This window comes from Hippocampus bargibanti, linkage group LG06, assembly GCF_051943395.1.
Source record: "Hippocampus bargibanti isolate YZ-2025 linkage group LG06, ASM5194339v1, whole genome shotgun sequence".
Classification (NCBI taxonomy): Eukaryota; Metazoa; Chordata; class Actinopteri; order Syngnathiformes; family Syngnathidae; genus Hippocampus; species Hippocampus bargibanti.
The window spans coordinates 14,095-36,137 of NC_142739.1; the positions used below are offsets into that span (position 1 = coordinate 14,095).

The 22,043-nt window shown below is 41.7% G+C and overlaps 1 protein-coding gene across 1 annotated transcript; it reads right to left on the minus strand.

Annotated features, from left to right (window-relative positions):
* Window positions 1–2,341: 2,341 nt before the first annotated feature.
* Window positions 2,342–12,777, minus strand: LOC148896112 (eomesodermin-like). The gene is made up of 6 exons (XM_088998362.1): window positions 12,209–12,777; window positions 11,855–12,009; window positions 11,653–11,774; window positions 9,502–9,660; window positions 8,446–8,507; window positions 2,342–3,696 (listed from the first exon to the last, which is right to left on the minus strand). The coding sequence occupies exons 1-6, from the start codon at window positions 12,700–12,702 to the stop codon at window positions 2,922–2,924; spliced, it is 1,767 nt and encodes a 588-aa protein (XP_088854488.1). The 5' UTR covers window positions 12,703–12,777; the 3' UTR covers window positions 2,342–2,921.
* Window positions 12,778–22,043: the final 9,266 nt, after the last annotated feature.

Genomic DNA, 22,043 nt, shown 5'->3' on the forward strand with positions numbered 1-22,043 from the left:
CAGGCTCAGGTTGAACAAGTGCTGGACAATGACACACAGCTGGTCGGAGCAGGTCTTGAGGAGTCGGGAACTGATGTCATCCGGACCTGCTGCCTTCCTCACTGACATCCTCCTCAGTTGGTTCCTCACCTGCGCAGTTGTGACAGACAGGCAGAGTGGCGGCTGAGGGTGTGGCAACAGTTGGGAGGGCAGTTGTTGGTTGCGGGAAGCTGGTCGTGAGAGGGGGCAGGGAGGGGAAGGCCCCAGTGAGAGTTGGTGCATGTGCAGCTACAGGTGAAGTTGACGGTGGGCCGGGGGCGACAGACGACTTGTCAAACCGATTGAAAAAGCGGTTGAGTTCATTTGCCCAGTCCTTGTCCCCACCATGTAGCAAAACGTGTATATATGTATGTGTGTGTGTGTGTGTGTGTGTGTGTGTGTGTGTGTGTGTGTGTGTGTGTGTGTGTGTGTGTGTGTGTGTGTGTGTGTGTGTGTGTGTGTGTGTAAGGCAGGCATCATTGTTGAATGGTTCTAAGCAAGGAATGAATAATATCCTTTTCCATAAAAGAACAGGAGACAAGAATTGATCTATTCATTTTAAATTCTCTTGTATTGGTCTTGCTGTTATACATGAAAAAATGTTTTGTTTTGTCTTAAATGTGACTGCCTTTACAGCAGCTCCTATATTTTGTTATTCTACGTATTCAGTTTCGATGAAGATGCTTTCTTGTTACTCATCCAGTTATGAATATGATTCAAATAGTTCTGAAGAGGAAAGCATAAATGTTTGCAATCAATTCAAAAAGTCCTTCCGTATCAATTTTGCAAGCGATGAAACCAGTGGAGATCAGGACTCCGATGTAGCAGCCCAGAAAATGCACAAGATGGCGCACAAGCGGCGTTTTGTCCAGTATATAGAGCTGCGTATAAGCCGTAAAGCCGCCCGTGATTGGATAAAATGTGGGCTAGACAGAGCTGTGGGTTTTACGCACACACACAAAAGGGACAGCGGCACAATTTGAGCAGCACACGAACATCGGAGATGTTGAGACGAGAGAGCTCGACAGCGCTCCAGAGTAACAAATGACACGGTGGAAAATGGATGTTTGTCCGATGGGTTTGCTCCACTAATATGGCGATTGCTCACTTTCACCAGGTGAGCTCACAGTTAGCATGCAGTGTGACTAATTGAGTAAACATGCATCAAACTTCCGCTATCCAAGTGGCGAATCGCTAACTGCGCTTAGCTCCTCGTTCGCCTCCGGCTCGTGCACTCCCGCTCTGCTCCGTTGGAAATGGCTAGTTTTTCCGCTGGGAATTTGTGTCAACTTACACATTCTTTATGCGTGTTACCGCAATTGGCTGCCACACAATGATTCACCATCACATTATTTATGTAGTTTTCCGTCTAATTTTGCAATCAACACGGTATTTTCAGGTGAAAAAAAGTATCCAAAATGCATTTTGTGTCGCTTTCTCGGTCAGCCTACCAAATGTGACATCACTTCCGGCATCGACATCAACTCGAAAACAAGACTTCTTGAATATTCAGTGTGACTTTTAAAACGTAAAATATATCTATATGCGGTGGAATCTTTGTCAAATGCGGTCAGTAGAAGTCATTAGAAGTGATTTTACAAATGATGGACGCAACTTGTCCGGAGGTGTGGGTTGTCCTTTAAGGAAACATTTTAGCATTCCTCCGCGATGCTTTATTTAACGCCCAAGAACACCCAGATACAGTTCAACTTTCATATAAAGCCATTATATGCTCTAGAGTGTGAACACATCTACTGTCCCTAATCCAACACTTCTTCCTTTAAAACAGACATCCTTTTCAGGTGAATGAATGTTTTCATCAGAATGGCGTGGAGTGCCCATGTGGATTTGAAAGTGTTGCCGCTTGAAATGAAAGCACATCAAAGTGGCACAGAGAAGTGAACCAATTCGTCAACGGATACCCCAGGTCCTTGTTCATGTTTTAACTTATCTCTGATCAATTGGAGAAAGGAGACTTTGATTCTTCACTTTCATCCTTAACAGCTTGTTACAATGTTTACAATTACTATTATTGTTTTGTCTTCTGTTGTATTATTATTTTCAGTTAAATGTTCAGGAAATGGCTTTGGTGCAGCTGCAGTGAAAGCATGATTGAAATAAATTATTATTGTGTTATTGGTGAACTATCTTTCAACAGGAACCAAGTAAATTGATCAATCTCCTTGAACCATTTCTGATGTTTTTTTTTAAATGGAAGAAAAAAAAAGTTGGTTTTAGAAGAATATGCTGTATGTCAGTTTTGTATTCCTTTACATACGTACATGCAGTCAGATACTCAAGGAAATATGTCAGACGTGGTGTGTTCAAGAGCACGACGTATTTTATTCGTAAAAAGATGTGTCAAATGCATAAGCTTCTGCTCGCAACACCTTTTGCAAGTTAAAACATCTATTTGTACTTCAACCAAATGCTTTTATGAACATGCAAGATTGTTTGGAAATTAATTTTCCATCTACTCCATAGAGGACAATGGCTTTTTAGCATCAAACAACAGAACATTGGAAATGTGTAAGCAACATACTTTTTTCACATTTGACAGTGCACTCACTCGTTTTATATTGCCATTCTGTAAATAATCTGTAAACAGAAACCTCATGCAAAGACAAATTCTGTCATGGATATAGAATTCGACTTACAAAACATTGTTGAATACATTAAACTTCAAACACTTAAAACTAATCTTCCAATCAGCTGTAAATCACAACATGGTGTGGTTAAATAATGCAAGAAAAGTACAGGTGGCTTTATGCCATCATACCGTCTTCCAACCTTTAGTTTGAATGAATAAATAATATGTGTGGTATTTTATTTGTTCACAGAAAATATATCACAGCAGAGACACGGGAGATGTGTTTATGTCATAAAAATATTGTACCATATGTTCAATTACTTGTGTAAAATGAATAAAAAGATGCCATCCCTTTGGTTGAAGGCGCTTCCTTGCAATACGAACCACCGGCAAGGGAGACAATGTTGTCACACTTAATGTTGACGGGTGAGTCCTCTGTGCTTGGCCCATGAAGAGACAAACACCTTCGCTTGCCGAATGGCATATAAGAATCACTCTTGGCAACAGAAAGAGAAGATGGCCGTGTCTCGGCCCATGAAGACGTCAGGCCTTCACCAGTCACATCATCCTCGAACTGTCGATTAACTTTCTCAGAGTCTTCGGGGTAACCAGCAGTGGGTCTCGGCCTTGGGGTCCAAGGCAGACTTGGAGTCAACTTTCTCTGGTATGTGGCCCTCGGGCCCCACACATTAGCCATGTTGCTGAAAGGAGAGTCTGGGTAGTAGGTGACACCATGGGATGATTGCATGGAAAGTGATTTAATACCATAAGGGAGCAGGGAGCTGGAGTAGTTCCCCTCATAGGGTGTCAGATCGAACTTGTGGCTGGGGCTGCTGCTTGTATCATGTTGCATTCCTGTGACAAACCATCGTTGAGAGGCTCGGTCTTCCATTGGAGAAGAGAGAAAACTGCTGGTTTGAGGCACAGTTCGCTCACTGTTGGAGAAACGCTTTTGTGTGAAGTTGCTGACAAATTGGTCCTGTAAGAGGGGCTGCATGGTGTAACGGGAACTGGGGACAATCTGGTGGGCACCCGAAGAGAGGGTCGGCGAAGGGGTGAGACGGTCGTTGTCGGAAGCTGTGTACATCCTGAAAAACAAAAAAAAAGTCATAAACATGCTGCACAGGTTTAATACATCCAGCAACCCATTTTATATTTTGCTTACAATGAAAACACACACACACACACACACACACACACACACACACACACACACACACACACACACACACACACACACACACACACACATATAGTGTTTGTCCTCTTTGGCAAGATGACCATCTTCACTGGAATGGAGGGTGGTGAAGATGACTTGCGCGTGAGTTTGATTAAAGTGAAGGGGAGTTGCGCAATGTCGTCTGCCTCACTTCTTGGTCATAGCCCATCTGAACTCAGTGACAAGATAGAGTCAAGACAACTGGGGATGGGTCGGGATTCAGTGGATGAGCACAGTGTTCCGCGTGTCTCACTGTGCCCTACTTGCGCTCCACGCTTTGCTGGGCCCACCTTCATGCCCGTTGAACCAGTATAGTGGTTTCCTCCACGCAATCTGATGGGTCCAGGCTTTACATGCGTAGGTAGACAGGCCCTACAATAACCTACCCTACCTAATTACCTACTGTCTATGGGGCATGCTATATATATATATATATATATATATATATATATATATATATATATATATATATATATATATATATATATATATATACACAGTAAAGTCTCGTTATATCGATATCGGATATATCGATAGTCCCGGTTATATCGATACTATTTCTATGCACGTACGGAGAAAATTACATGCAAACAGGGTCGGATATATCGATAGTCCCGGTTATATCGATATTTTTTCGGAATCCCTTGAATATCGATATAACGAGACTTTACTGTATATATAAATATATACAATCCGCGTCTCACTCACCATGGGTGGTGTCTGTCTCCCATTTTAGCTTGGGTCCTCTACCAGAGGCCAGGAAGCTTGAGGGTTCTGCGCGGTATCTGTGCTGTTCCCAGCACTGCGCTTTTCTGGACCGAGATATTCGATGTTGTTCCCGGGATCTGTTGCAACCACTCGTCGAGTTTGGGGGTCACTGCCTCGAGTGCTCCGACCACCACAGGCACGACTGTCACCGTAGCTCGGGTCCTCTACCAGAGGCCAGGAAGCTTGAGGGTTCTGCGCAGTATCCGCGCTGTTCCCAGCATTGCACTTTTCTGGACCGAGATATCCGATGTTGTTCCTGGGATCTGTTGCAATCCGAGTTTGGGGGTCACTGCCCCGAGTGCCCCGACCACCACAGGCACGATTGTCACCTTTACCTTCCAGGCTCTCTCCAGCTCCTCTCTGAGCCCTTGGTATTTCTCCATTTTCTCATGTTCCTTCTTTCTGATGTTACCATCACTCGGGACCACTACATCCACGACAACGGCTTTCTTTTCCCCTTTATCTATGACCACGATATCTGGTTGGTTGGCCATTACCATCTTGTTGGTCTGTATCGGGAAGTCCCACAGGATCTTTGCTCGGTCATTCTCCACCACCTTGGGAGGTGTTTCCCATTTTGATCTTGGGGTTTCCAGTCCGTACTCCGCACAGATGTTTCGGTAGACTATGCCAGCCACCTCGTTATGGCGCTCCATGTAGGCTTTCCCTGCCAGCATCTTACACCCTGCAGTTATGTGTTGGATTGTCTCAGGTGCCTCTTTGCACAACCTACACCTGGGTCTTTCCTGGTGTGGTATATCCCTGCCTCTATGGCTCTGGTGTTCAGGGCCTGCTCTTGAGCAGCCAGGATGAGTGCCTTTGTGCTGTCCTTTAGGCCAGCCCTCTCTAGCCACTGATAGGACTTCTTGAGATCAGCCACTTCTGCTATGGTTCGGTGGTACATCCCGTGTAGGGGCTTTTCCTCCCATGATTGTCCCTCTTCCAGCACCTCATCCTCTGTTCCCCATTGTCTGAGACATTCTCTGAGTACATCATCCGTTGGAGCCTTCTCTTTGATGTATTCATGGAGCTTGGATGTTTCATCCTGGACAGTGGCTCTCACACTCACTAGTCCCCGGCCTCCTTCCTTACGGCTTGTGTACAGTCTCAGGGTGCTGGACTTGGGATGGAACCCTCCGTGCATGGTGAGGAGTTTTCGGGTCTTAACATCCGTGGTCTGAATCTCTTCCTTTGGCCACCTTATTATTCCTGCAGGGTATCTGATCACTGGCAGGGCATAGCTGTTTATTGCCCGGGTCTTGTTCTTGCCATTGAGCTGGCTTCTGAGGACTTGCCTCACCCGCTGGAGGTATTTGGTCGTAGCCGCTTTCCTTGTTGCTAATTCGAGGTTGCCATTGGCCTGTGGTATACCGAGGTACTTGTAGCTGTTTTCAATGTCTGCTATTGTTCCTACTGTGAGTGAGACCCCTTCAGTGTGGACTACCTTGCCCCTCTTAGTCACCATCCGACTACATTTCTCCAGCCCGAATGACATTCCGATATCACTGCTGTAGATCCTGGTTGTGTGGATCAGGGAGTCTATGTCCCTTTCGTTCTTAGCATACAGCTTGATGTCATCCATGTAGAGGAGGTGACTGATCGTAGCTCCATTTCTGAGGCGGTATCCATAGCCTGTCTTGGCGATTATCTGGCTGAGGGGGTTCAGTCCTATGCAGAACAGCAGTGGGGAGAGTGCATCACCTTGGTATGTGCCACATTTGATGGACACTTGCGTTAGTGGCTTGCCATTGGCTTCAAGCGTGGTTTTCCACATCCTCATCGAGTTTGCAACGAAGGCTCTCAGGGTCCTGTTGACCTTATACAACTCCAAGCATTCATTGATCCATGTGTGTGGCATCGAGTCATATGCTTTCATGTAATCAATCCAGGCTGTGCACAGGTTGGTATGTCGGGACCTGCAGTCTTGAGCGACTGTTCTGTCAACCAGCAGCTGATGTTTGGCACCTCTAGTATCTCTACTAATGCCTTTCTGTGCTTTGCTCATGTATTGATCCATGTGTCCACTTATTATGAGCTTCCATGTTGTGGAGAGACAGGTTATTGGCCGATAGTTGGAAGGAACTGCACCCTTTGAGGAATCCTTCATGATCAGGATTGTTCGCCCTTCGGTTAGCCATCCTGGGTGAGTCCCATCCATCAGCAGCTGGTTCATTTGTGCTGCTAGGCGCTCGTGGAGAGCTGTGAGTTTCTTTAGCCAGTAGGTGTGGACCATATCCGGGCCTGGTGCCGTCCAGTTTTTCATACCTGAGACTCTTCCTTGTATATCTGCCGCTGTGATGGTAACTGGGTTCTGTTCAGGGAGGTTGCTGTGCTCCTCTTTCAGAGTCACCAGCCATTGTGCACTGCTGTTATGTGCGACCTCCTTCTCCCATATGCCTTTCCAGTATCTTTCAGTTTCCAGCCTTGGAGGGTCTGCTCTGCTGTTAGAACCCTGCCACTGAGCGTACACTTTCGCAGGTTGTGTTGCGAACAGCCTGTTTATTCTTCTGGCCTCATTCTCTTTCGTGTACCTCTTTAGGCGACTGGCCAAGGCCTGGAGCCTTTGTTTGGCAGTTTCGAGTGCTTCAGGTATGGTTATCTGCATGTACCTCTTGGGTATTGACCTTTTATTCACACCTCTCTGGGTCTCCGTCAATTGACTCACATCTTTCCGAGCCGCCTTGATCTTAGCCTCCAACCGTCTTTTCCATGGTGGGTAATGAATCTCGTGGCTCTCATGGTTGCTCTTGTAGCCAAGCATGTCTAGGATCACTGATGCTGAGGTGTATATCAGCTCATTGGTTTCCGTGATCGTTCCGGTCGGGACCGTTCTCAGTGCTGCATTCACAGTTTCCATGAGACTTTCAGGTGGTACTTCACATAGCCGTTGTAATCGGTGCCTTCGTTGCCCAGTTTTCATTCTTGCCATGATCTTATTTCTCAGGTCATTTGCTGCCTCGCTCAGCATTTCATTTATTGGGGCTGGCTTCCCAATCTCATTATTCATTGGGGCTTGCCTCCCAATCTCTGGTTGAACCTCTTCCTGTGATGTGGCAGCCTGGGGCCCTTCACCTCGGAATTTGTGTTGTACCTCATCAATCTCAAGTTGTGATAGCAATTGCCGTTTGTGGATATTGGAACACTGAGCTACTAGTTGTTTCGTGGTCAACCGTGACTGTGGGTTTCGAAGTAACCATTCAGCCCCCATTCTCCGCATGTAACCCCTCTGACTAGGGTTGCTTGAGTAGTAGCATTCCAACAGAGCCATGTTATCGCATCTCGTCCATCTCCGCTTTGTTCCAGTAGCCCATTTTTCATCAGGGTGCTCTGGTTCCCCAGCACCTGACGCAGACCTTTTTGGCCGGGCGACGTCTGAGCCGGCATGTCATTCCATTTATTGTCTCTCATCATTGTATGAGGTAGGCATTAGCGTGAAGGGTCTTGCCCAAGGACCCACACTGGATGATGTCATTGTGCTCATTTCTGCTCATTTTCTCTGCCACAAGTGGGATTCGAACCCTCGTCTCCCATATGCCAAACCGAGGCCTTATCTACTGAGCTATCCAGCCGCTATATATATATATATATATATATATATATATATATATATATATATATATATATATATATATATATAAAAATGGCGACGCACATTTTTGCTTCATCAAATTGAGATAACTTACAATTCAAAAATATCAATGTTATCTGCATATTGGTTGTTATTGCACTATCAATCTTTTTAACAAATATTTTTAAAAAGACAGCAGCAAGAGCAAGAAGACTTCCCTGACAAATATTTTCTATTTTTAGACCATATTTGGCAAAAAAAAAAATACAAATCAATACTCACGAATCATAATTATCTCTGAATCCTTTGGCAAAAGGGTTGTGGTCGATTTTCAGCTGTGTAATCTATAGATAAAATAGGACAAAATGTGTACAATTAAAGTACTGTCTAATGTCTCCTCTAAACAATACATCATGCCCAGTGACTTACAATCATAACAAGAAATGGCTTTTGCTTGTCCCTTGTCCTTACTTTTTCTTCCTTACACGTACCTGCCAACTTTTAAAACCAGAAAAGTCTAGTGATATGCAGGGGTCCAGAAGAAGCGGTTTCTCTTGTGCTCCGGCAAATAAACATCTTACTTGTTCAATTTAAACAAGAAGGAGCATCTTGAGTCTTTATTCTACCAAATGCATCGCAAACACGCTGCAGATCTGACCGTAGCGGTCCCAGCCATAGAATAAAAAAAAGGGGTCTGGCGGTCATGGTTGTCAGTGCAGGTGTTCGTAACTCGCACCGGTCATAAATCGGCTGTTACCTGTATTTTTTTTATCGCTGCGTACGGTCGGATTGATAAAATCATAACGTGCACAAGCGCAGTAAGCTCTCTGCAGTTCCGCTTTTTTACGGGAATTGTAATCATTTATACGGGCAGCTTTTAGCCAAAGTTGACGCGAGTTTGAATTTAACTCAAACTCATGTAATTTTCAAATTTTCTTGACCTGGAAAAGCTTGGGAGTATTCCTCACAAAACACTGTAGTTTCCTTTTACTTTTTACACTTTTTGTTGATTTTTCTCTGGCAGATACCATTACACAACAATGCGAAGAACGATGCTAACCCTTGAGTCTCTTGGAGGAATGAGCCGTCACTCTGGAATCCAGGCAAGATCTCTACCGTGCGCATGTGCAATTCATCTATAGGAAGCAAAAGCTAGCCCTGTGCTGATCACCTGTTCTAGTGTTTTGAATGAACGTTGAGTACTTACTATTATGACGATTTTTCATTTATTGTTTTTATTGAAAACCATCATTTTCATTATTAACCCGTAACCCGGAATGGGATAATGAAAACCGTAGTTTTTACGGCAACACCGGAGTAGTTGGCGGCTATGCTTACATCAGTGTTCTGGTAAGCTGTTACTGCTATGAATTGAGTTTCCGGAAATATGAAGTTTTGAGTCTTTGGATCAGCACTGAAGTCCTCCACACTGTTCTCGGTCACCTCCACGATGTGTAGCCTCGGCTGATACTTGTGTAAGGACTGTAAGATGATCATCTGCGGATAAGCACATTGTCACATTGGTTGAGATATATATATATATATATATATATATATATATATATATATATATATATATATATATATATATATACTGATACCTTGGCTTACAAACTTAATTGGTTCCCAGACAGAGTGTGTAAGGCGAACAGTGTGTATCCCAAAAATTAATTTCCCATAGGAAGCCATTAAAATGAGAATAATCCGTTCCCAGGTCCCCATAAAACATAATTTTCTACTTTCTAATTTTCTAAGCCTTAAAACTACACAAAATATACCTTATTTTATGTATAATAAATGCGCTATAGTATTATGATTAAAGAAATAAACTGTACAGTACAATAAAGTCATTTTATTTACCTTTGTGATGGTCGTTAATGGCTTGATGGACTCCATTCCATCAAGCCGTCCGGTTTCCTCAGTATTAAACACTTGATGAGAAACATAGGCTTCTTTCACCATCTTGAGGAATGATCCCTTGTAGGTGCTTTCTGTGTCATAATTGTCTCTAGTTCATCAATTGTGATCTGTTTAGCTGGGTTAATAGCTTTTTGCATCAAGTGTACAGATGACATGTGCGGATTATTTGTGGAGCCTGATTGATGGGATATTTAACCTTTCAGTCTACACTCTGCTATCAAAGTTGAAATGGGTCCAAATTTCACTGTTTTCTATCAATTTTCTCACGATTTTACTTGTTTTTTCCCCATTTTCTTTTTTTTTTGTTTCAAGCTCTGTCCTCTCCCATTCGTGTGTGTGTTTTCTCTCTCTCTCTCTCTCTGTCTGCCTGTCTCTTTAATATTTAACCCCTCCCCCCACACTGCTGGGTTCTTGACCAATCACGTGGCTTTAACATATGACGCCATTTTGTTTTTTGGGAGAACGGCCTCACTCTCTCTCTGTCTGTAACCTGATCCCCCAGTACTGTTTTTGAATGGGAGGAATGTCGGTACCATTCGACTGCCATCGCTGGACAGCTCTGGGGCGACTGGATGGATGCATGGCTTGAGGAGCCCGCGAGAAGAAGAAAGGAGCGCCGACGTGTATGTGGAACGGTTGCGGCTTGGAATTGAAGCAGATTTATGTGGGACAGAAGATGTGAGACAATCTCTTTTCGTCAGGGGATGCTACAGCTGCGTGTTTGCTTTCAACATTTAGCTTGTAGTCGACATGCACGTTCCACCATGATGTCCCTGATCCACTTGTGGAAAGACGCTTTGATCCTCTCCTCTTTCATCTAGAACTGCTTCATGTCATCACAGAGGCTACAGCAAGTCCTGAAGAATGAATGACTCTTTATCTTTGTTTTGTCATATTGTCTTTGTGCTGTCGTATTATTTATTTGTTTTTTGTTTTTGTTTTGTTCTCTTGACTTCAAGACGGCGCCGCGAGAGTGGCTGCCTTTCCAGCAGCTCATGTATTTTGTTTTTCTACTTTCATTCCTTTCATCACTTTGCTGCTGTGAAATGTAAATTTCACCACTGTGAGACTAATAAAGGCAAATCCAATCTAATTCTATCCAATCCAATCATATATATATATCATATCAATCATATATATATCATATCATATATATATATATATATATATATATATATATATATATATATATATATATGTGTGTGTGTGTGTGTGTGTGTGTGTGTGTGTGTGTGTGTGTGTGTGTGTGTATCCCTTGATCTAGATAGAAATACAGAGATTGCATTAAAATATACATTCACACACAAATACACACAATATGTGCATACGAGTGTAACACTACTTAGTAATTTCCCTTGATGTTGCAAAATGAAACTTTGTCCTTATTTTTTCAAAATAATCCAAATCGTATCTATATAAGCTATGAATCTTGATTTATGGCTTTGTAGAAATAAACTGAAATGAATCTTGTCATTTAATTTTTAAACAATCTGACTAATCACTCATATATTCATGATATTCCAATTTGTAAATAGGGTGTTCAATGTAAATGATGGACTGTGTATTTACCTGTGACATGCTTTGATTCGGGCCTTTGTTGTTGGTGAGTTTCAGTTTGCTGAAGGAGATTTCTTGTCTCATCCAGTGGGCGCCTGTGTTTGGAGATTCTGTGTGGATATACACTTTGTTCCCTATTAAATTAAGAGATCCAAGATTTCTTCAAAGTAGATATATGGTTGGATTATATTGATTGTGTGGCCGCAGGCGGTACCTTGGCTGCCATGGTCTGCTTTACCACAAGTGACCCACTTGCCACCTTGAAATCTCCAGTGGTTTGGATCTGCGAGTGCTACCTCCACATATACATTGTAGTGGGCAGTTAGGCTTAAACCTGCAATGTTAAAACTCAGAAACGGGAACATTCGCCTGCAAAAACAAATGTCTCGAATATGTAATCCAAGAAAAAACAATTGCATGTTTTTTTTTTCAATATGCCATTTTAATGATGTTGCATGTGTACACACCAAGCGAAAATATAGGAACTAACTGGAAATGACGAAAACTGTTTGTTCAGGGAAGTACGTATTTTGAAATACATATGAATCGACCAGCGATGTCACCTGACCTGCCCTGTTTAGTGATGATCATTTCTGTCTGGTTGCGGTGGAATTTTAACCACAGGTGCCGGTTGCACAGGTCGACGTGGGCCCTCGTGGCCGTGCCGTCCGCGCCGATTGTGACACTGCCGAAAGCCGGGCCTGGGCCGCTGTCGTGCGCGTAGATGCAGCCGGGACTTTGTCCGAGCCGGTAGGTCGGACTGAAGTGACTGCAGGGACCCGCGGTAGGGGAGAAATTGAAAGAGTCCAAGTGAAGAGATGTCGGGGACCTGGCTGTGCCGGACGCGGCGTAGATGTTCCCGCTCTGGCTGTAGGGGATGAAGGATCCCGTAGATTTTGCCGTCGTGGTCGGACTACAGAAGCGTTCCGGGCCGAACCCGTACTGCGGGTATAGGCTGCCAGCGGCAGGGTGTCTGCCTCCTGAAAGCAGAGACTTGCGCCTCTCTTCCACCGAGTCTTTGGAGGAAAATAAATCTGTCTTCCCTTCTTCAGCGCCGAGCATGTTTAATCAGCTCATACGATAAAAATGGAACTTTAGTGATGGGCATGAGTGTGTGTTAGTGTGTGTGTGCTGAGGGGTGGGAGTGGTGGGGGGGCTTCTGAGCCCGGTGCCAACAGTTGGACCTAAAACAGAAATATAAATCCGGCGTGACTGACCAAATGAAACGTCGACAGATACCTAACCAGTTCGTTTTTTCTATTCATCAATCTACTATGACGCATTATGGATAAAAACCAAAAGTCACGAAATCTCTCGAATTTAATGTAAGAAATGGATTAATTCTAGCTGTAGAGTATCAAAGTATTTAAATAATACGAACGAATAAACCACTTGCTGGGAGTCACGAAGAGAGGCAATTTGCATTTTTTGAAAGTTTCGTTGTAATTTTTCTGATCTCAACTTTTTGTGTATCACAAAATGATCAGCTTATTTCGATTTTTAGAGAAAACTGTCGTCAAAGCTCGCCCACGACGATTTGTACCCAAAAGTAACCAGTGGATTCCATTCCGCAAATACCATTGCGACTTTAGTAATTTCCGCACTCTATCAACGACATGGTCGAGAATCCCGATTATGACAATACTTACACTACTCAGTTTATAAAGCAACTATTGACACAATACAGACAGTTCATTTGCAAGGTGAAACAAAAAATACATCGGTATACTAATTGAATGTATAAATAAACAAGGAAATCATTTTTGTGTTTTATTTACTTGTAACACTTTTGTAAGGCTCACGTTATCACCACAGCGTCGCGAGTACAAAAATCTCCCGATTTATCATTTCTTACAGTTACCATGTATGGAGCGTCAAAAAAAATGTTTACATAGACTGGCATTTGTGCAAGGATTTTGAGCACAGGTGATGAAACAATTCCTCGCGTTTTCTTGTTTTCTACCGCGAGGCTGTCGTTAATCCCCAGTTTTATTATTCATTCATATAATATATTTTTTTCTATTCATTAAATTTCTGATGCGATTCTGGGTACCAAGGGAATGCCTGATGTGCAATGGGAAACAGGCAATTATTTTTCCGTTCGAAGAAACCTGTGATGTTCCATTGATCAGACAGCCGTAAGTGAAAGAGTGAAAGCCCAAGGCCTGTCTTGTAAAATATTGTAACCCTTTAAAAATAAACAAACAATGAAACAATACGTTTGAAAAAATAAAAATGGCAAATATATTTCACGTCTTGAACTGGTAAAATGTTTGATTGGTTTATGAAATGACAAAAAATCTATATACCATGAGATAACTTACCGATTGGTATTTTCCACGTGTCCAGTTAGCGCCTCAGCAAAAAATGCTTTAAATAAGAAGAATTCATGCTATATGACATGAAGTTGAGTACGACAGGATCAGGATCAGCACCTCTGTCCTTGGCTGCAGCTTCCTTGCAAGCAAACTCCTTCCCCCCACCCACCCACCCCACCATCCCTGGTGGGAGGGGCACAAGATCCTCACCATCAGATTGACAGTCAGTGAGCAAAACTATTCCTCATCCATTCTTGTCATCAACCTCACTGAGACTTTCACTGTGTTTTAGTATGTCATTCAATGAAACCAGACAATCTGGTTTTCGTGATACAAGGACTGTAAACAAGAATGATTAAAAGCACAATCATTTTATGTAAATTATTTTGATTAAACATGACAGCAGCAGATTGTGGTAAAGTGTTCTGCCAAATACATACAGTATCATCTCGGGCATAGTGAAAATACAGTAAAGTATCGTTATATCGATATTCAAGGGAGTCCGAAAAAATATCGATATAACCGGGACTATCGATATATCCGACCCTGTTTGCATGTAATTTTCTCCGTGCTTGCATAGAAATAGTATCGCTATAACCGGGACTATCGATATATCCGAGACTTAATGAGACTTTACTGTAAATCACACTGCAAAACATAAAAAACAGCGACAGAATCCTATCAAGGCAAGCAGTCTCCATCCATCCATTTTCCGTACTGCTTATTCCTCATTGGGGTGGCGGGGGTTGCTGGAGCCAATCCTAGCTGTCTTCGGGCACGAGGCGGGGGACACCCTGAATTGGTTGCCAGCCAATCACAGGGCACACAAAGACAAACAACAGTCACTCTCACACTCACACCTAGGGACAATTTGGAGTCTTCAATCTGCCTGCAATGCATGTTTTTTGGAATGTGGGAGGAAAGCGGAAGACCCGGAGAAAACCCACGCTGGCCCGGGGAGAACATGTAAACTCCACACAGGGCGGCCGGGACGCGAACCGGCGACCTCTGCACTGTGAAGCTGGTGTGCTAACCACTTGACTACCGGGCAGTCGGCAAACAGTCTCTCATTGGAAATTTGGTTTCTCACAATGTTGATCAAAACAACACGAAGTCAAGTTGACTGCCAATGGGAAAGGTGTCAGCAGTGGCGGGCCGTATGTGTGATGGAGAATAAGAATTTATCATGTTTAAAAGTGCCGTGCTTTGCTGACCAACTAAACAATGGGCCCACAGTCAAAGCGCAGATGGCCACAGTAAATCTGAGTGAAACAGACACGGCAAGGTAAACTGTCGTCTCCATCTAGATTCTAGAAGGTCCGGCCTTGCACAGAATTTAGGGCTTGAGATACTCCTTTTTCACCAAAGTGTTTTACGGCTTAAACATCTTGCACAAGCGCCAGAAGACAACCAATTAAAATTGGTGCTCAGAACGCCCAGAGGCGTGGCATTCTAATCAAGAAAACCATGTTTTACTAATGTATCTCTTTAATTTACATATACTCTCAATAAATAGCTTGGCAGAGAGGCGCAGAATTCAGACGTATGTCATTTGATGACTGCGTCTCCTGCCGGCAGTGGGGAGGATCTTTCTGGTTCCGAGTCTCTGTCCACGGTGTCTGACTGCCATATCTCTGACAACATGTCACTCCTAGGCCTTCAGTAGTGCTATGTCTGAATCACTCCAGAGCTGCAAGTGTGGTGTAATTTATTACACGACCACTAGAGGATGTCGTTGGCCAGGAAATAATTTGTGACTTGAAGAAACAAGAAATGCTGTCATTAAACTGCTCAAATGTTTATGATGAACGTGTGGATTTATGATAACCTCATAAAATTGCAATATTATTTGGATTTGGATTTGCCTTTATTAGTCTCGCAGTGGAGACATTTACATTTCACAGCAGCATTTTTAACGCGCTTAATTTTATATATATATATATATATATATATATATATATATATATTTTTGCTAGCTTCAGAGTTGTCCAACCTTTCTAAATGATGTCCATATATTCTTGAAACGTGCGTCTTGAAAATGGCGTTCACAGTTTATCTATTATTCTAGATTGAGCACTCGCTTGAAGGTGAGCAGCAAACATGAACACTCTTTACACAATTTCAAGTCGCATATTATTATTATCATTATTATTATTATTATTATTATTATTATTATTATTATTATTATTATTATTATTATTATTATTATCTGCAACCATATCAATTTCTTCTCCTCCTTCAGCCTTTTTGAGAGCCTTCAGCCTTTTGGGAACAAATCGTCGTGGGTGAGCTTTGACGACAGTTTTCCCAAAACTGCCATTAAATCAACACAAAAATGTATTTGGTTCTGCAGCTTGATACAGTGTACGAGCGCTGGCCAGTATGCAATTATCCCTTGTGTTACAGTGTGTGAGCTCTGGACAGGATGCACTTCGGTTGCCAAATAAGACTTTGATTAGTTAAAGCAACTGTTTCATCGCCATTGATTTGTATGCTCCAGAGCCTGCAGAACTGATTGTGAACGCGTCCAGGTAGATTTCTGACCCTGGTAACAAATGATGGCTGAAATATGATTGGTTCAATGCATAACTCGTTCACTGCCATTCACTAATTAATTCGGGAATTAAACATATGACGTCGAGTGCCATTCCCGAATTTGTTCGGATTTTGTATTTTCTTCTTTGGGTGCCAATAAAACGCTGGCCATGGCCTCTGGAAATGTTTTTGTCATTTCCATCAGCGGCCAGCACTTCCCTTTTTCTATGTTCGCGTTTTGTTCCAGCTTCATTCCTATACAAACCAACAGTGGTGGGCCGTCAGAGCCAGCAAGGCCTTCTCTGCTGGCCTAACATAACCAGACATCATTATCATAATTATAATAAAAGTCAATTTCATTAAAAAGGTATATATATATATTTTTTTTTTAAAAAAATATATAAATATATATATATATATATATATATATAGTGTGATGTCACGAGAGGCTGTGTCCTGGAGGGCAAACACATCCCCCTAAGATGGCTCCACCCAGAGAGAGTCTTGGCCCCACCTGGTGGAGGGCAGCAATTACAACCACACACCTGCAGCTGATCAGGGCGGGATTGGCAAGCAAGGCTCTTAAGGCAGAGAGCCTCTGAGTATGCAGCTTGGGGAAAGACAAGCTCGATTGCTGTGCTCGGTGGAGAAGTTGATTGCTGCGTGGAACTCATTGCCAGTTGGGACCACACGACTGGATACTGGATTTGAACCTAGCTAAGGTGGCTAGGCTACATGACGAGGACGTCAAGAGGGGTGAGGCCTAGAGACTTGTAAAGAACTCCGTCTTCAGTTTTACCTCAGAAGAGACTTTATTTGGATTTAAGTAGCAGAAGAGACTTTATTTTGATAAGTATTGGAAGAGACACTATTCAAACCTTTGTTGCTTGTGAATTCCCCCTGGAACCCTTGATTAAAACCTTTTGTTTGTATCCAAACCTGTCGTCCATTGCACTTCTTGTCCTGTCCCGCTGAGAGCTAGCCTCTCATGATATCACAATATATAATTATTCTACATACTGTTTTCTTATATTATATCCATTTGGTTATGCTCCTTTCAGTGTCGTAGTTTTAGGTCAGAGTTTTTAATCCAATCAGAATTCAGCTAGTTTGTGTCGCCAGGCTGTATGAAATCTGACCGACGCCTTCAGAATCAACAGTGAGGGCGTCTGTGCGCTGTACATGAACGGGCACAGGTAGTTGATATACAGTTGCGATAGCCAATCAGATCACGAGTTGGCACAGTAAGGCCGACTAGAGGGCCTCGCGTTGAACATGACATGTACGCGTCCTGTGATTGGATACTCACTTTACCTCAGCCCTCAGCGGAGGCAGCGCTATGCAAATCAACCAAGCTACAACAGATCAGACCCGGAAACTTTAGCAGAAAAACCAAGTACATTAAAGTCTCGTTATATCGATATTCAAGGGAGTCTGAAAAAATATCGATATAACCGGGACTATCGATATATCCGACCCTGTTTGCATGTAATTTTCTCAGTGCGTGCATAGAAATAGTATCAATATAACCGGGACTATCGATAGATCCGATATCGATATAACGAGACTTTACTGTATATCTACTCGCTTTTTTAACCCACAATGGCTGAAGGAGAGGACAACTCGTTGTCGCATGTAGGTAAGCCTATTCTCAAGAACAAATGAAAAAGATTTGTTTACTTTTATTTTCAACAAATAGTTCGTTTTGTGAACGTCTTGTTGTTTTTCTTATATTAAACTGACATTTTGTATTTTAGCGTAAAATCTTGTTAAAAATTGCATATTCTTGGTGAACTTGATAAAACTTTGTGGACAAATGATTTTAAATTTCCTTTTATTTTTAAGGGTTTGCAGTATCACGTATAGTGACAAGTTCTAATTGCTGATGCAGATTTATTGATGTGTAATTGCTCCGGAAAATAGCCTGTGTTGTAGACAATTAAGGTGACGCCACGCCCAGTACTGCGTTCGTGTGCTTTTGTAAATGATATCTCCAGCCGTTGTGTCATAAATTATGGTATTACGAGGGATATTTGTTCAAGTCAGACTAAGTAGGACTTCACTGAAGGCCTAGGTGTGAAATGCACGGACCGCCACTGCAAACCAATATGAATGTATTTCGTTGTATTTTGGACAGCCGCATATATCTCCAGACCCATATAATTGAGGAATTACCTCATTTTTGTTTTTTTTTGTTGATGAGTTTTTTTATGAAAGAAGAGCGTTTATGTAGTCCTAAAACTCAATATTCTGTGGGTCTCGGAATTCGAGTGACGATGACAAAAACCCTGGCAATGGAGTGGACACATTTTTTGTCTGGCAGCAGCACAACAGGGGAAAAGCAATGAAAGGAAGCTGAAATATAATCTGTAATTATTTAATAAGAATTCATGCACACAATATAATTCACATTAGTCTGTGATTCAGATATTTTTAGGCCAACAGAGAAGGCCTTGCAGGCCCTGACGGCCCACCACTGATTGAAAGACAGTCAAATAATTAAAAAAATACATCATGGTCACAGTCAAAAGTTTAAAGCGGTCTTTGACTTGAACTTTGACTTGATGTTTGTGATAAATGTGTCAACTTCTCTTGGCCACCTGCATGAGCCCCTTATATACAGTAGGTTGACAGGATCTACTTTGAAACTAGTTCACACAGTATATTGTATGGATTTTTTAAAAAAGAGTCAACATCACAAGCAGTTGTGTTTGTGTTGTGGCTTAGACAATCGATAAGATATCAATTGGCTTTTGCAGAAAAGTACATGGGGTGGAAGTGGTGAACTTTCTTCGATGCAAGTCTCAAGTTCCTCCACTTGTCAAGTTCAAAGAGAACCAGAATGGCTTGAAAATCAGACTGTATTGGTGTGATAATGAGACACCTTTGAGTTGTGCCATCCATTCAAGCAGGGAGGGCCAGACAAGACTGAGCTGCTGAAGCTTCTTGAGACGTTTGCATCAAAAAGGGACAAAGAATGACTGAAGTGGGTCGCCACTTTAGAAATCACCACTTCTGACATGAAACAAGACAAATCAACGACCTACGAAAAGAATACAAACTCCTCTGATACAACTTAGACATGCTGAGTACAGTGGTCGTGATCAATCGAGATGGTTGTTGATGAATGATGAAAGGCACAAATAAACTTTGAATTCACAGAGCTTGGTGTGAATGTCCGCTTTCGACGATCTGCATGGAAACCATTACTTTGTCGAAAGAAAATGCAGGAGACCAATTCCATTTTTCCTGGTTCCCAACCATTTGACATAACTTCCTAACAATGTTATTCCATTATAATTTGGTCGTTTCTATGTGGGCAATTAAAGCAACGCGCGAAACTTTGATAAAAATTAATTTTTGGAGTGATTTTCATTTGAATACTGAGCTATAATATGTTCTCATTACAGTTGAGAGAGGCTATAAAGATTGATTTGATCCTCTTCTCTTTCATAGAGAATTGCTTCTTGTAAAAAAGAGGGTACAGAAAGTGCTTCAGAATGAAGGACTCTGTGTCTTTGTTTTGTCATATACCCTTCCTGACCCTCCCTTCCTCTGTATTTATCCGGGCTTGGGACAAGCACAATAAGACACTGGCTTGTGGCTACATTATATATATATATATATATATATATATATATATATATATATATATATATATATATATATATATATATATATATATATATATATATATATATATATTTGGGATTTGATCAGGAAAAAGCAAAAAAAAAAGAAAGGCACTTGAGTCTATTTAAATCTTTGTCAGAACAAACACAGATTGTATTCAGTGACTTTCAAGCACATATCAATTCAAGCAGCATTTTCAAACTTCAACACAGAGCATATTAATTAACTTGAAGGCTAATAGAGAACATCTGAATCGTAAACATAACACAAATTACTTGGGGAAGTGATTATAGCGGTGGAAAACAAATTCATCAATGAATCTAATGAAGCTTACTGACGCTGGTGTTTGGTTTTTCTCATCTGTAGAATGACAATGGAATAGACCCCGTTCATTGGTAATCATAATGTGATACCGCAGTCAGCAGATTTGCCTACATGTGTGTTGGCGGAAGAAGGGGGAGGCCGTGAATGTTTGGCCTGCCAATGTGAAATGACATAAAAACAGATCACACAGTTTCTCCCATTGAAAAAATATAAACACAATATCATGTATTTATATCTCGCACACACAAACGCGCACGCACACACACACACACACACACACACACACACACACACACACACACACACAAACACACACGCATGCAGGTTTTTGCTACATGGTGGGGACATGGTGTGCAAAAGTTTTGACCCGTGGGAAACCAATTTCAAACATGAAAAAAACATATATGAAACTCATAAAAAAATGATTTTTGAACCCAATTTTTTTTGCCTGTGCTCACTCAGAAATCACTTGAAAATGGCATAATTCTTGATTTAATTTTTCCAGGTTTTTCGCACCACCGTGGGGACTTAACGAATCATGTCAAACCAAAACTACCAGCAGGTGGCAGTGATTTTTTTTTTCAAGCGGCAATATTTAGAGCCTGTAAGGTCAGCAATTGTGTTTTGCAGGAGCCATGATCGTATATTTTTTGACAATTCTAAATTTTACACACATAAATTGTGAAATATTTTGTTCACATGTACGACTGGGTCCAAGCCCCCTCCCATTTTCTGACACGATATCTAACAGAATAATCAAGCACCAGATGTAGGTCTGCCAGGTTCTGTCACAACCAAAAGTTTGACTGCATCCAGTATTGGACTTTTCAATGTGCTATTCTTTATTATTTATCTGTGAATTACATCCCATTGGTGCTGCCAGCAAATTTTTGTTTCATCAATGTGCTGAGTTCCAACACTTGGTGTGCTCTTTGTGTAGTTTTTAGATTTGTATGTTTAATCTATGGAAAATATCTCTTGTCTTTTAATTACATATTAATTAACAACCTGTGCAGATGGGACCTAAATGACAATGTTTTAATGTTCTCAATTTTCAATCTAAGTTGCTAGAACAAAAATACTTTTTCTTGCATATTTCTTGGATTGGATTGGATTGGATTTGACTTTATTAGTTTCGCAATGGAGAAATTTACATTTCACAGCAGCAAAGTTATGAAGGAAATGAAAGTAGAAAAGCAAAATACAGAAGCTGCTGGAAAGGCAGCCACTCTCGCGGCACCGTCTTGAAGTCAAAAGAACAAAAAAACTAAATAACAAATAAGATGACAATTATAAAATAGATTGAAGAGAATCAAGTAAATTAACACTGCTCAGATACCAATTTCCATGGCAGCCTCCGATCTTTTTAATAATTGAAATACATCAACCTGAAATTTCAAACATTCAAGACATTATGGTGAGAAAATAAATACAAATTGCTTTCATATTAACAACTGCGTCTAAAACGTTCAAGATTGAAATAAAAGTGCTGGACAAAATTGGTGTGTCTAGAAGTCGACAAATATTCTAGAAAAAAAATACACTCAATATGTTGAAATAAAAGCTATTGTCTCTGTGTTGTATTGAAATGTG